The sequence below is a fragment of the Meles meles genome, chromosome 2 (genome assembly GCF_922984935.1).
Source record: "Meles meles chromosome 2, mMelMel3.1 paternal haplotype, whole genome shotgun sequence".
NCBI classification, from domain to species: Eukaryota; Metazoa; Chordata; class Mammalia; order Carnivora; family Mustelidae; genus Meles; species Meles meles.
The window spans coordinates 190,076,339-190,093,436 of record NC_060067.1 but is presented as its reverse complement, the minus strand read 5'-3'; the positions used below and the strand labels follow the sequence as shown (position 1 = coordinate 190,093,436).

Here is a 17,098-nt window from a genome sequence, read left to right as displayed (position 1 = left end):
GCACCTCTTGTAGGCCCTCTTTAGCATAGGAAAGCTCCACTGAAACCTCCCTTCCCCTCACCTTCCCCTCACCTTCCCCCAACTGTAGGGTACAGAACCTGCCATCCCTCACAACTCAGGGCAGCAGCTCTTTCTGCCCACGGGTCCTGTCCCCGTGCTTTAATAAACCACCATTTTGCACCAAAGATGTCTCAAGAATTCTTTCTTGGTCATCGGCTCCAGACCTCAGCCCACCGAACCTCACCTAGGTTCTAGAACTTCATCAATCCTGCCTATATAAATAACAAGAAACATTGAAGTAAATACAAAAAGGGCTTATGAGCAGGCATCCTGGCTGCACCAGTACAACCAAGGGACAGATCCTAACTATATCTGGTCAACAATCCAAAGTGCCCTCCCCAATCCCTCTTGTTTGTTTTGTTTGTTTTGTTTTTGTTGTTGTTGTTGTATTTTCTGTTGTTTTTTTTTTTTTTTCTTTTTTTCCCTTTCCTGGGACGATTGGTTGCTATTATTTTTGGTCCCCATCTGTTAACCTTTTAGTTAAGTTTGTGTCTTCCAAGTTCCAACGATTCCAAATCAAGCTAATGGTGGCAGGAGGATTCCAACCTCTACCACTCCAGGAAGACCCGAGTGCCCTCTGAGTGCATGGAACAGTCAGCATGAGATTTTCCCACCTCCAGAGCCCGCCCTCAGCAGGAAGCAGTTTCAGAAGAAGAGATCTGTAGCCCCTTCTCTTTAAGAATAAGGAGGATGAAATCTCTCAGGGGGGAAATGAGACAGTCAGGGACCTTGGAAACAAGCCCCTGTGCACCTGGAAAACTCCTTGCTGCCTGCTGGCTCTCATTACTCCTCTCACAGAACTCACAGTGACTGTGAGCACTTTCCTTGCCGAGCACCAGCTAAGGAGCAAGCCCAGTCTGCACTAGGACGCACCCCAGCACTATATCTTTGGGACTTTTTCCCTCATTAGAATACTGAAAACCATGCCCAGAGGTGGAGAGTTAGCCAAGCAGCAGGGCCTGTGAGCACTCAGGTACTAATGAACCCCCCACCTCTCCCTGCCCACAGGGTACCCTTTTCCCACTGAGGTTCCTTTCAAAAATATTCCACCTGACCTCTCCCTGGAGAGCAGGCCTGAGGGTTCTTTCCTTCATGCTTCTCACCCACTCATTCCTGGTGCTGGGGCATGAGTCCCAAGAAAGCCTTGCCTGTGCTTCTATATTTGGGGTCTAGTCTCATCTCTACCACTGCTGGGTCTAAGGACCTGAGTCTGGTAACTGACAGGCTTGCTCATATCACTTTCTGTTCTGCTAAGACAGTTACTGTGATACTGTTCAAGTTCCCAATTCTAAAAGTGATATTTCTCTTCTCTATTGCCTTATAAACCACAGAATCCATTTGTTCTGAAACTCTTCCTGGTGCTCCGATTCCCACGCCTGAGTGTTTAAGTCACAGCCCACGGTCTTCTCTGCACCAAGAATTCATTTATTCCTTTCTCACCCTTTGAAATCAGGCCTTTCACCGTGAGAGCCAATCTCAGGTGATTTGCAAAATAAAAAATTGTTTTCCTCTTTCTCTGTGATCTTGTAACATATATGTTACTGCATTATTGCCTCGCATGTGCTATTGTAACACTTTTCTTTTTTCAGAGTGTTCCACCTATTATGATTTGGGTTATTTTCAGAGCCGAGTTTGAAATTCCTTGCTACACTATGTCTGAAATGACTAAGCGTGCAATTTCATACTTTGGCATTTTGTTTGTTACTTTGTTACCTCAAAACCATGTTTGATCTGATCCTAACTACTTTAAAAACAGCCTAAGGGAGGTACTTTACATCTATTTTGTTTAGTAAATGATCAGTCTGGCTTTTCTGTGGCATAGTCAGTGAAGCAAAGAGAAAGATTTCATATCATTTCACACTTTTTCCTAGGAAAATTACATGTTATTTTAGTCTGATATAAAGTGCTGTGCTTTTCTGTCTTTATGTTATTAATATAAAAAAAGGCCACAGCTGAAAATCTCGGGCTATGATTTATTTATAGCATAATATTCAATTCACAATTAAATGCTAACCTGTAATTGAATCCAAGGATTCATTCTGCTGATACACTGAATAAAAGATCGTAAGTAAAGTGGTGCATAAATAGGAACAGAACAGAGATTAATAACCACCAATATTTATTATGGGATGATTCATTATGAATAATTAGAATGAAATGATTAGCATGATAAAAGCAACTCCTTAAAAAGGATGCAAGATATTTAAGAAAGATTTCCATCTTGCTGTGGTAGAGAAAGTATTGTACTCTGTAATTGCAGCAGAAAGAAAGCTTGAAAGGTAATACGGACATACCCTTAAAATATTATGAAGTGTATTTCTAGATCATTTAAGTTGTAATATCCATTAAGATGCTAATATGGTCCTGCCAGTAAGTTTGTTTATTAAAAAAGGAAGCAAAATATACAATTAAAATTCATCTTGAATCAACAACTGAAATAATGGCATAAAGGTAAGAAAGGAATGTCCTCCTTCGATTCTATTGATTTCTGCCCTCGTCTTTATATCTGAAGACGTATAAAATGCTCCAGAGCATATTTCTCAAGTTATTCTTCCATTCTTTTTCTTCTCAACTTGACCTTTATAAGCTCATAATAAAATAAGCACGAGAAGGAAGAAAATACTAAGGGACTTAATTGGTAGAAACAGCAATACAACTTAGACTTTCAAGGGCTTTGGGAATTGTAGCAAAAATGTATACAATATATACTATGTATAAAGATTTGAAATAATTAAAATAGAATTAAAAAGAAGCAAGCAAAAGAGCGACCACCAAGATGTCTAGGCAGATTTTAAAAAATTACAAATGAGAATCCTAAAAATGAACAACATAGCTATTAAAATTATTTTATTTTTTGGAGATTTTATGTATTTGAGAGGAGAGAAAGAGAGAGCATGAGTGAGGGTGGGGCGGGGCGGTGGGCAGAGGGAGAGGGACAAGGAGACTCCTTGCTGAGCAGAGAGCCCAACATGGGACTTGATCCCAGGACCCTGGGACCATGACCCGAGACAAAGGCAGAGGCTTTAACTGATTCAGAGACTCAGGCACCCCTAATTATTAAAAGCTCAATAGAGGCATTTAAATAAATGACTAGATACTGAAAAGGAACCTGGGCAGGTAGATCTGAATAACAACAGAGTGAGGCAAAGGGAGACAGAGAAATAGAAACTCGGAAGGAGAGGCTAAGATACCTGGAGGGTAAGGGAATGGAAGAAACGCTATGTATTTCTTCAGAGTTTCAAAAAAGGGCCATAGAGGAAAGGGGGAGCAGTAATAGGAGAAGACCCAATGTGGAAAAATTTCCAGAACTGTCAAAAAATGTCATTCTGGGGACGCCTGGGTGGCTCAGTGGGTTAAGCTGCTGCCTTCGGCTTGGGTCATAATCAGGGATCGAGTCCCGCATGGCCTCCTTGCTCGGCAGGGAGCCTGCTTCTCTCTCCACCTCTGCCTGCCTCTCTGCCTGCCTGTGTGCTCTCTCTCTCTCTCCTTCTCTCTGACAAATAAATAAAATAAAATATTTTTTAAAAATGTCATTCTGCTGGCATAACGATCACAAGGTATATAACAAGGTACATGAAATGAACGTGCGTCGACGGCATTCCAGTACCAGATGGAAGACAAAGGGTTCTTTACAGCAGACAGTGAGCGAAAGGGAATGATTCTCAAGTCAATGACAGCAGACTGACAGGAGATGCTTGGAGGAAATAAAGTGACATGGGAGAAAAATGTCAGCATGTATTTATCTCCTTATCTAGGGAATAACAATTGGGCTAAATAGTAAAATAGCTTTTGTTTCATTTTTCTTTCAGAAGAAATATAGGAACCATTTTTACAGAAATAAACATCCAAAGTACTTGTTGGAAGACCAAAAAAAAAAAAAAAAAAGAATAGAAAAAAGAAAAACAAAGACTGCCTTTATTCTCAGTATTATCTTGATAGTCATTATGTTTATCTGCCAATTCTGAAACTACAGGAATTTAGATGCCTCACTTATAATTGACTCATGAATGGTTATCTTTCCATAGAAAATAAATGGTGCTTTGTTTTAAGAAAATAATAGATTTACCAAATTTTGTGTTCAGGAAGTATTACAGTTCCATCGTTTAAGTTCTCAGGAATCAGTCACCTAGAGTAATATGCATATACTCTGAGAAGCACAGCAGCAATAAAGGGCTGGTCTCTGCCCCTGGGGACTCACCTCCCCTTCTGTGGACTGCAAATGTAGCTCCTTCCTGCAGGTGGCCTTGAAATCTCCTGCAGCAGCGCTCACCTGGACCCCTCGTGGAGCTTCCATTATCAAGGACCTGGTGGGTGATTCAAGCCTAAGAGCAAAACAAAAGACTCCTTCATAGTAAAAAGAAAAACAAATTATGATGGACTAAAAGATAATAACATTAGTAACCAAAACAAATGAACGGGTAGAACAGGTAGACATAAATAAAAATCCTTGCCATTTCACAAAAAACCAAAATGAGTTTTAGAATCATTTTTGATTGCCTTATCTATTTTTTGGCTCTTTATGAAACTCTTCATTCGCTAGCATCAATTATTTATTCTCATTTGTTTAATGATTTAATAAGGGTTTCTTACGCTGTTTCCTTTCACAATGCACAAGAAAAGTAGGTCATGATAAGCTTACTTGTTTAAATGTTTTATAAATTTTCAAAATTAATGATGGAGTTTTAATAAATACATTTGTACCAACTTAGCATGTAACTAGCCCTCAATAAAGAGTCTGGCAAAGAAGAGAGAGGTTTAATGAAAATCATTAATATTGTGAACTTTTAAGGGTTTCACAGTCAAAATTTCATAGACCTGAAAATTTTCAAACTACTCATTATACTTTGAGAAATTAATTAAAATGCAGAAATAAGCCATTTCCTACATCAACTGACTTCTACTGGCCGAGGAAAAGGTCCACAGAATGAATGGCACTAGCTTAACAGAGAACTAGTAAATGAGGGGTTAAAAATCAGCTCACGTAAGATTAAAGACTGACTGCATAAATTATGAGGAGCAAAAAGCAACAACAACCCACCACAGCTGTTTTAGATAGTTGTGCCTGCAAAAAAGCTAGTTGGGAGGCAGTTTCAAAATTATCTTTAATAATAAAACTAGAGAAAAGACCAAAAGAAGACAGAACACGGAAGCTAGAACACGGTGGTAAAAAGCACAAGTGTGAGCAGAGGAACCATCCCCACGTCGGCGTTTCTGGATAAACGCTCTCTATTCTGAGGCACTGACTCTGCGTGGTTCCTTTGCCCACACAACCTTAGGAAAAGAGTTCCCTCAGGCTCATATCCACCACCATCCAGAGCAACTGGTTTCCTCTGAGACAACACATCTAGAGTTACTTTGCAGGGAAAACCACAGCAAATAGTTTGAACTCTGAAGATCAGCTCTCTCTCAGTAGGGAAGTTGAACTTAAAGACTTTAAAGTAATATTGAAGGAGTAGAGCTAGCATTTAGAAGAAGTAAATTTGACATTTTCAATGTTTTTTTTCACTCACCAAAGCAACTTTGAAACTTCCATCTCTATGGGCCTCTGGGACATCTTTATAAAATCCCTGGAGAGGGTCAGATTTTGAATATATATATATATATTTTTTTTAATAAAAGAAATCTTTGTATTTTCTTCAGAAAAATAAAAATCATGTTTTCACACATTTAAAAACTTGAAAATAAGATAATTATATTTTTTCACTCACAATCCTCACACTTTGCACACAGAATCTACATTTCTGTTAAACTGTATATTTTATAATTGATTTCTCCTAATACATCTCCCAATACAGACCGTCTTGAGTAGTATATCTGTGACCACTACTATTGTCATTGGTTAATTGATAGATTAACCAATTAATAGATAATTGGTTAATTATCTATAACATTAATTGTAATTATATAAGTTTGGATATGAGGAACCATTCAAACATGTCAGAGAGGTACTTAATTAAAATGAACTAATATTCTAAAACAGATTATGAATCTGACATTCAAGCAAACACAACTCACGAGAGTTGTATGTATGAGAAATGCATACTCCATCTGTATTTTGCTTAGGAAGTAGCTGAATCTTAGTGGGAGAAAAAGCATGCTTACTTTATCAAATAATTGATATGGTTTAGTCTGTGTCCAAGAATAGGGGTTGAGGTTCTTACTCATATATATTTGATAGTAAGATATCCATATTAAATGTGCCCATGTTTTTGAATCATACTTCTACTGCGTTTGATATTTGGTACTAGAGTGTTAAAATACGTTAAGTCTTTCTGGGCTTTTGAGTTTTTCCATTCTTGTTTTTATTAATTACTTAATTAGAAAATGTTTATTATATTCATCTTCATTTTAGACCTCAAGTCTCCATTGCCAGCATAGCCACAGAGGATAGTACTTTGCTAACACGGACTTAGAGGATCTCTATTCAAAGAGGCAGTAAAGACGGAGATGAGAGATGGGTTCAAGCATGTTAGCCAGCAGCAATGTAACTCAATAGCAACATCTCTAAATTGAAAATTGTAATGCTTGCTTATGAGGTCATAAGATATGTCTTAGGAGAATTAAGAGAGATAAATATGTGGTGGGGTAGTATTTTGAGATACTGATGGAATTTCCTTCCCTGTCCCATTTCCTTGAAGTTCTGCTATTCACGAAACAGTATCTTTTGCCCCAAACAGCAGAAGATGGAGCAGAGAAGTTGATAAAGAACTCTTCTAAGTTTCCTAATCTAATAGACATTTTGAGCTGAAAAAAACCTTGCCATTTAGTGTGTTGAAAATGATTCAGCACATGAAAAAAAATCGGAAGGAAACCAAAGTCAGTGAGGTCAAATCCTATGATGTAGGGCCTTTATTCTTTAGGTGTTAGAAGTCTGAGAAGAGCATTGATATCTCAGGGTGACTGAGGGCAAGAGACCAAAGGTGGCGGTGGTCACCTGCAGTGAAGGAAGAATAAGGGGAGAGAAGAATGAGAACCTCTTGGCAAATTCCAGATTGGGTCCTGAGGCTCTCAATGACCAAATGTCATCCCAAAAGCTCTGGCATGGTGTAAACCCCTTGGTACAGTGACGGAACCCCAGGGACAAAAAAGAGAACTGAATAGACTGAGATTCAATTCCTGATACCAGTGCACTGGGGGCCAAACATGTGTGTGTGTGTGTGTGTGTGTGTGTGTGTGTATGTGTGTGTATATACACACATACTTAATAATTTATATAATTTCTATGTATGTAAAGCTGATGAAAGAATACATAAAAACATTTGAAAAGTTGTAGCAATTTTATAGTATTGCTTAATCCTTCAAGTTATGAAGCGATTAAGACTTTGAATTAAACAGGTTTCAACGGTATGCTTTGTTAATCTTGATAAAACTAGTGTGGTAATCATTAAGATATAATACAAACCTTATTTCCACAACTATACGGTCAATTAATTTTCAACAAAGCGGGCAAGACTATTCAATGGGGGAAAAGACAATCTCTTCAATTCATTTGTATGGATTATTTCATAATCATCCCACCAATACTGAGAAATGCATACTCCATCTGTATTTTGCTTAGGAAGTAGCTGAATCTTAGTGTGGTTGAGTCTATAATTAGGATTAGTAGCTGATGCAAAGATCTCAGAATATCCAAAACTGCCTTGAAAAAGAACAACAATGTTATAGTATATGTTGGCTAACTGAACATAATATACATACATACATACATACATATACATCGGCATTCCAGGCATTCAAAAAAACCCCACAACTTTGAAGTATTTTAAGCATTTCAAGAAAAGCTATAATAAGGAAAACAGTTGCTGGCCTGGCACAAGTATAATGAATAGATCAATGAATAACATAGAGACTCTAGAAATAGACTTTAACAAGTACGGTCATCTGATTTTTGACAAAGGCAGTAAACTGATCCAATGAGAAAAAGCAAAGTATTTTCAACAGTGCTGGAATCTCTGTATGGACAGAATGAACTTCAATCGATACCACCCACTGCTATTAAAAGTAAATGCTAAAACAAAAATAAACATAACATTTATTTTTTACTCATTTTTAAGGGTGTATTTATTTTAGAGAGAGAGAAAGAGAGAGTGTGCATGCAAGTGTGGGGAGGGGCAGAAGGAGAGAATCCTCAAGCAGGCTCCCTGCTGAGCTGGGCATCCATCCCCAGGCTCCATCCCAGGATACTGAGATCAGGACCTAAGCCCAAACTCAGAGTCAGATGATTAGGCGGGCATGCTCTTAAGTCACCTGGGTGTCTCTAAAAGATAGAGCTTCTAAAGGAAAATATTTTGGTGACTTGGGAGTAGATAAAACTTTCTTAGGCCACAAAAGGAATAACAAGTAAATATTTTAAAACATAAATAAGATGTCTTCAAGATGAAAAGCTACTTCTTAAAATCCATCAATAAAACGAATATACCATAGACTGGGAGACAAATATTCACAAAATACAGATGTTACAAAGGACTGGTGCCATGGTATATAAATAATCCTCCAGTTCAAAGATAAAAATACAAAAACGGAATTAAAATATGGACAAAACATATGAACAAGCACTTCACTAATCAACATGGATGGTTGTTCCATATACACATGGAAAAGTCACTAATGTCACTACTCATCGAGTAATGGCAAATCAAAGACAACGAGTACCACTAAATACCCACCAGAATGGCTCAACCGAGTAAGAATGCTAACACTGAATATTGGGGAAGATGTGCAGCTACTGAAATTCTCATTCATTTTTAACAGAAAATGAGGTAATTACTTTGAAAAACTCTAACATTTTCATATAAAAATTAATACATGCCGGCTATGTCCCAAATGTCTATCAGTTACGAAAACACATAAGTAAAATATTGTGTGTTCATATAATGGAATAGTAAGCAGCAATAAAGCAGAAAGAACTACTGATACAGACAACAACACAGAGGGCTCTCAAAAACATGTGGAGTCAAAGAAATCTTGCAAAGAAGAGTACATACTGTAAATTAATTTATATTTAGTCCTAAATCGATCTAATCTAATCTAGGGTGAAAAAGGTGAGAGAAAATATTGCTTCTGGTGGGTAGTGGTGGGGATTTCCTGGGAGGGGCATAAGGGAACTCTCTAGGTGATGATAATGAGTTTTGTTTGTTTGTTTGTTCGTTTTTTTAGGATTTTATTTATTTATTTGAGAGAGAGAGAGAGAGAGAGAGAGAGTAGCGGGGAGGAGCAGAGGGATAGGGACAAACAGACTCTACACTAAGCGCAGAGGCCGACACGGGGCTCAGTTTCAGGACCTGAAGTGAAATCAAGAATCAGATATTTGACCAACTGACCCACCCAGGTGCCCAATGATAATGTTCTATATTGTGACAGGAATTTGGGTTACACAGGTATATGTATTTGTCAAAACTTGGGAAACACACACTTAATTTTTGTGATTGTCACTGCATAATTATTTTACAGTAAAAGAAACTGTAAGTTGTCTTGAATAGTAGTTAATGATATGCATGCCAAAGTGAATAGGCAAAGTGTACAGATTTATAAAATGTATGTGCAAATGCAAAAAATATAAGATATACAGGCAGATGGCTAGTGGAATGTGTACATGTATGATTGAAGACATAAAGAAGAATGATAATGGAGGAATCTAGCTGGGGGGTACAAACATGGTCACTATAAGATGCTTTCAACATTGGGGTGCCTGGGTGGCTCAGTGGGTTAAGTCTCTGCCTTTGGCTCAGGTCATGATCTCCCTGGGATCGAGCCCCACATCTGGCTCTTTGCTCAGTGAGGAGCCTGCTTTCCCCTCTCTCACTCCTGCCTCTCTGTCTACTTGTGATCCCCCTCTCTCTGTTAAATTAAAAAAAAAAAAAATCTTAAAAAGAAAAAAAGATGCTTTCAACATTGAGTACATTTGAGAATTTTCATAATAAGATGATGGGAAAGAAGATGTGGTCTCAGATCTTAAAGGAACATCCATTTAGTTCATTTTTGGTTAAAGTTTCTAAAACATTATGTTACAGAGATCCAAATAGGAAAACTGTTAACTGATGCTATGTTTGACTGTCATTGACTATTAAAATTCAATGAAGAATTCTAATGACATGCAGGGATGTTTTAAGATGTATTTAATTCCTGTTGCTAAATTGCCATATTAATATAAACGCTGTATCACTCAATGTCTGCATTTTACAGTTATTTCAGGGAGAGGGCTATCCAAAAAGAGCATCTGATATTATTTACTTAAAAATTCAAAAATCTGAGATAAGTTTACTAGGATATAAGTAAACTCATACCTACTTCCAAATCATGAAAATTCCAATAAACATATGTAATAAAATCCCAACAAAAATCTCAATAGAGTCTCTTGAAACTTAAAACATTTTGTTTAACTATTTTGGAAAAAAGGTACAGGGGTGGCTGGGTGGCTCAGGGGGTTAACTCTCTGCCTGTGGCTCCGGTTGTGATCCGGTGGTTCTGGGATCAATTCTTGAATCAGGCTCCTTGCCCAGTGGGCACCTGCCTCTCCCTGTGCCTCTTTCTCTGTCTCTCACGAATAAATAAATAAAATCTTTAAAAAAAGGATGTGTGACACTTAATAGATTTTTAAAATGAAGTTGAAGTGGGAGATTTTCCTTTTAAAATTAGAACTAAATACTGAAATTATTTTAATTAAAAATGAGATTAGAATTAAAATTATAAATTTGTCAATGGAACACAATATAATCTAAAACAGATCAAGAGTATTTATGAGAGATTAGTTTGTGAGAAATGTAGCCATGATTTTGGGTTGAAAATAGTAGGTTATTTAATCAATAATGCTTAATAAATTGACTCCCCATACTAAAGACACTAACATTAGATACTTAACATACTCTGCAAGAATAATTTCGTTTTAACTATTCAAAATATAAAATCTAAGAAATCACAGACTGTAATTTTCAACAGAAAATTAGAAGAAAATTCAGAACATAATTTCTGATTTTACTTATACAAAACATAAAACTAAGAAATAAATTACCTAGTATACAAAATAAATGACAGAAAATTAGAAGAATATACAGGAAATATCCAAATACAAAAGAAAACCTTTGAAACAAGATGGAAAGCCCCAAAATCATAAAGAAAAAGAAGTGATAAGCTTTACTACCTGTCTTAGGTTGTATTGGTTTCTTCTAGATACTCTGGACTTCCCAAATAAGCCAAGAATCCCTACAGAAGTTCTGGACTTAGACATTCTGGAGCTTGAACATTCTTGAATACACTGGAACTCAAATTAGACTAAACCTGTATTCCCTTCTAGAATTATGTAATAAGCAGACTCTTGGCAACATAGGATCAACACTTAAATGACACCCTGTTTCTCTCCTATATAGAAATTCTCAAGCTCCCCCCTGAGGAAGATTTACAACATAGTATAGGTTTTTACTTAAGTACATTTTATTACAAAACATTCTCTAAAAGAGCCTGTTGAAAAATGAAACCCATGTTTATTTGCAAAGCTTGTGAATTCCTATGTGATTAGTCACTGGAATTAACGAAGTACAACTGTGTTCATTTTGAATGCATTATAATAATCATAGCAACGGATTTCAGATTAGTTTTTATAGTGGGTACCACGAGATTCTAGCAGAGAAAAGGAGTAATACTGAATTCCAGTCACCCTATCACCTGTTTTTTTTCCCCCAAGAAATTCAGTTTTCACTGTGTTTACACACCAAAGATGTAATAAGATTTTGGGTTTTTTTTTCATTTTTTTGTTTTTTGTTGAACTTTTATCGTTTAAACAAGATTTTGTTTTTAAGGTGTTATGTGAACCTCAGTTTGAAAACGAGTGCCCTAGGTCTCTAGAAAAATTCTGAGAAAGGAATTCAGACTCCTTTTAAAGTAATTTGTGAGACACAATGACTAACTACATAGAGACTTAACAGGAACTTAAGCACCATGTATCTCACTCTTTATAAAATACTTAACATGGTGTCAGGCATATAGTGGGCATTCATGAATTATTTTTGTTTTCAATGATGGAATGAATGAAAAATTGAAGAGAAAAATGTTTTAGGGGAAAAAATACAAGCTGTGACCTGAATATATAAGCAATTTTAATGTCTTAGCACTTTGGGCTGAGGTGAGTTTTCTTCAGCTGCATATCACATTGCTTCTGTTGCTTCGATTTTTACCACTTTCTGCTTACTTGCACTTTCCTTTATGGTCTCTTCCTTCAAATTATATCAAACAAATTTCTAGATCAGTTGTTGCTCTGTGTTCCTAAGATTACACACTAAGACAACCTTCCCATAAGGATCACTTGCTTTTAACTTTAAATAAATATATAAATACATACACAGCATGAAAGAATAAAAGGGGAGAAAAGAGAGGCAGAGAAAAAGGGAAAAGGAGAGAGGGGTGAGGGGAGGGGAAGGAAGAGGAGCAGAATACTATTTCATTATCTTTTTTCCAGCAAATTTATCTTAGCCTTTCACTGACAAAACATCTCAGCCCAAAATCCTTACTACCTTACACATGGCAGCTTTTCCTTTAACACAGCCATGATGTAAATAAGAGCTATGTGTTTTCAGAGATTAATTTGTAAAACTTAACATTTCAGTTTAAAATTATATTCATATAAGAATGAACATGATGAAGAGAGGCCAGTTACATCATTAAATATTAATTCATTTTACTGAAATGAATCCGAGTCTGGATTCTTTTTTATTTCTTTCTTTCTTTTTTTTTTTTTCTTTTCTTTTTTCCCCTCTTGGAACTGTTAATGAAACACAGATCCAAACACTTTGGGCAACATACAACAGGCTTCATTACTCCTCACCAGAGAGTGGAGAAACTCTTTTGAACTGTAATAATTTAGCTATACGTTAATTTAAGAAATAAGAAAGGAAAACATCCATACTTGGGCTATTCTTGACACATACACCACTATGTCCTTACTTAATATTCAACATATTTTTTTCACCTTTTTAACACGGGGCCCTCCTGAAAGGCAATGTCACTCTATATAAGACATCATAGAAAATCTACAAGAATAGTGCATATGGAAACTAGCAGAGAATCTGGCACACATGAATCACTCATCAAACATTGGTTGAATAAATAAACTGTAGAAATCGACTTCATGTCCACACCAAAATACTACCTATACTCTTTAGTAAACCTTTTGAAATGTACCTGTCTAAAGTCTTTTATTCTTAACAAAAACAAAATTAAAGACAACACGACTACTTACTTCCCCAATTACCATTTGATTTACCTGGCCAACCAATCTCACCTAGTTGATTAGAATTAGGTGTCGACTAAGAGTACTTCTTACTGCCCTGAAAGGAAAATTGTCAGGGGGACTTGTAAAGATCTTCTCAGACACTCTGCTTTTAATCTTCATGTACACAAATGAATAATTGAACACCCCATCATTACTGTGCTTTGCTTCTGTTTCAGTTTTCAAATTTAGATCAGTAACACTCATCTTGGGGTATGCTAATTTGCTTTTAGCACTAGCAGATAAGCTTAGCTTAGTGCAGTATTTAAATAATTGATGGATAATTAGAAAATAAAAACCGGAAACACTATATGCTAATTATAATTTAATTCACATTCACACTTATGAATTTGGAGACATGTCAGCAAGGTAATTAAAAGAGCAGTTCTTATTTCTCTTTTGGCATAGATTTTCATAATGAAAATCATACAATGAGTATATAGTCATTGAAACGTTAGAAGTAAAATGAGGTTTCTTTTAGAATGGCATAATTTAAATAATTTTTTATTGAATGACTCACTAAACTCTGGCACCTGTACTAAAACACTTCAAAAACAATCAGAGTTAATGTTGGCCACATGGGTCTTAAAATTAAGACACAGTAACTCGGACATTTCTTATAGTACATGCACTCAACATCCTCGCTATTGAGTTTTGCTATTTCAGCAACTCAAATGAACAAATATTTATCAGACACAATTATAAGTGAGCTACATGTTGACTGCTGTAGCACTAAAGATAGACAAGGAAGGATGCAGATCCTGGTCTAATGGAACATACAATCTTGCTAGATGGGGAGGGATAAGAAAATAATTACATAAAAATGTTGAATTCCTAACTGAAAAAAAAAATCCGTAAGTTAAAACTATAACACACCGCGAGATGCTGTTTATACATACTCGTCTACCCTCCTAAATCCTTGGGGTTTTGGCATTGAGTAAAAAATTACTTTTGTCTAATAAAAAATGCCTTGATCACAGGAAGATGGCTACCTTTTTCTGTTATTATTAACCAGCCTGTTTGCATCTGGAATGCTGAGATACTGAGAAACTGAGTTCCTTAGGAAATTTTATCATAGAAGATCTGAAAAATGTAGTGTTGTGAAAGTATAGGATTTTTTTTCTTTGCATTTAAAATTTTTTATTTTTCTATTTTTATTTGAACATTTTTTTTTTTCACTTATCCAAATGGGAAGGGCTGAACCTGATCTTTATGAAATAATTTGTGTTTTTCTTAACATTTGTATTATGTTTTCCAAGACAAAGAAGACTGTCTCCCAGGTTGATATTTTGATTCAGCTTTAAAAATGACTTTTAATATATGATTTTTTAAAAATTCTATTATTTTTATCTTTTTTAATCCCATAGAAATGTATTATGGAATGTAATTTACCTACCTATCAGAAAGTAATTATATAAGACATCTTTTTTATTGACATATAAAGTTCTATTAGTTTTAGGTACGCTACATAATAATTTGATGTAACGGATACATTGTGAAATGATTACCACATTATAAAATATCTCTGGTCCCCAAAACTTAAGTTATTTATTGAATTAAGAACACCCATTGGAAAAAAAAAAAGAACATCCATTGATCAGTTACTAGATTTTAGTATTTCAACTTTTATTAACAGTTGGCTGGGACTATCCTGGGAAGAATCCCTATAGAGTTGTCTTACACTTTTCTGGGTACTGAGGGCTGTTAATACAACTGTGCCTCTTACAAACAGTACAGTATCAGGAAGCAGCCTATTCCATTGGCAGTATTAGATTGAGGAGTCCATTATAGGACATTTAAGCTCTGCCTTTATCTGATTACTACTTATATTGCTTTGTATTTCCCTCAACACAACACCCCTTGACCATTTATTGTTTTTTTCCTACTCTCTGCCTCCTCATTCTTTCTGCCTATATGTGTCATGTGTTTCATTGTCTATGTCAGATTTTCCAGAATCCTGATTTTTATCAATCCTTCCTCTAAAGGAACTAAACGTCCTCTATAACTGCCTTTTCCGCACTCTTCCTGTCTGACATATTTATTTTGATATTTTTTGTATGTTTATTAGGGGCAAAAATACATATACATTTAGAATAATAACTCACATTTTCTTGTCCTCGATCAAATACTTGATATTTACCACGTAGGTAGGGAACATCAACTTTTTATATAAGTATATAGCACATTTTCAGATTTACTTCTTTGTATATCAAGGGCACATCAACAGTGTTGGGAGGTCTGACAGAGCTGGAGGAGGCAGAACTTACCTGAGGTCTTGGGAAGGTTCTGCTCTGATGTGAGGTGTTTCAACAGAGTGCCCGAACACTGCTCCTTCAGTGCCTGGACAGAACAGGAACCCAGCAGTCAGTAAAAGCAAGTGGACAGACACGTTAGTTTTCATTTCTATCTTTATACACCAAATATTCATAAAAAATGGCACAGCTATAAACAGCAGTACAGACAATGAAAGAGAAAAATTAGAAAAAATGTTCAAGATCGTGAAAGGCCAAGAATGGTAAATCTAAATGTCCCTCTGAGACCACTTTTGAGATTACCCTATTTCGCAAAATTCAGATTCACTGAGGATTTTCACTCTCTGATCAAAGAGCAAAGACCATCTCCTCCTTTCTTGTTTCCCAAGTACAAGAATTTGAGGGAGGGATAGGTCATAATACTTGGTTCTATCTTTCTACAAATGGTAGAGCATGAGTGAAAATGTGGTGTGAGCTCTCTTGTAATTATCATTAATTCTTTAAACACAGGGGGCATTTGGCAATTTCTTTACACATAACACCCACCTTTGATTAGAGAGATTACCTATAGCACCTTACTTTGACCTCGCTGGAACTAAGGCTCTCTCTAAAACCACGAACTGCTCAAAATAAATTCATTACAGTTGACTTCATGTGGGGTCATACTCACCCAAAGAGGTCACGTACTCTAACACTCTCCAGGCAGTTGAACTATATTCTATCTGCACTTTCATTTACTGACTCTATGTGATTTTCCAGATTCCCAGAGCCTTTCCATAATTTGACTGAGCCAAATAGAATGACTTTGCTTTTAAAAAAATGCAAAAAAAAAATTTTAAAGATAATGACAAAATCTTTCTTTTCTTTTGTAATTCCATATAAATGTTTTAGATCATTCCCTTTGGAATAACTTTATTTTCTTTTGGCTTAATCTTGATCAAACATTTTGGTTTAGGGATGTCGTGTCTGCTCCATCAAAACCTCTACACCAGCTTATTAATACAAATTATACAAAATAATGCAAATACAAATATAAATTTTAAACCTATAAGATAAAGTTGCTGATGCTTACTGTGAAGAATAATGGGAAATATATTGATTTAATAAGCAATAAAGACATTTTCACTAGAAGATCTAACACTTAAATTCCTAAAAATATGTTGTTTTTATTAGAAAATAAATACTAAAATCACAAGATGATTCCTCCACATCAAATAGCAATGCAGACCTTGATCTTGAATCAGAGAGGAAGAGATTTTTTTCAAGGACTATAACATGGTTTCATCTATCTTCCAGTTCTAAGGGTAAATTTATAAGGTTCTGCAGCAGTAAATTCCTAAGATTACAGACTTCAGTTTACAAGCTAAAAGCTATTGGGATTTGTCGACCTCTCTCTGGGTTATAGTAGTTGTTGATGTTTTGTTTTGTTTTGTTTTGTTTTCTACAGAGACTCTGTAGGGCCTATAATATATAGACAGACTATGGGCGCAATTAATTCTTTATGGAGTTTGCTCTTTTGATATTTTGT

At 35.9% G+C, this 17,098-nt stretch overlaps 1 protein-coding gene across 1 annotated transcript in view; it reads right to left on the bottom strand.

The window, feature by feature from the left end:
• Positions 1-17,098, bottom strand: part of SGCZ (sarcoglycan zeta) — a 1,157,176-nt gene that overhangs the window by 10,990 nt on the left and 1,129,088 nt on the right. The window contains exons 6-7 of the mRNA XM_045998548.1: positions 15,586-15,658; positions 4,259-4,382 (exon numbers count right to left, since the gene is read on the bottom strand). Coding sequence (XP_045854504.1) covers positions 4,259-4,382; positions 15,586-15,658 — 197 coding nt within the window. The remainder of the gene's footprint in view (positions 1-4,258; positions 4,383-15,585; positions 15,659-17,098) is intronic.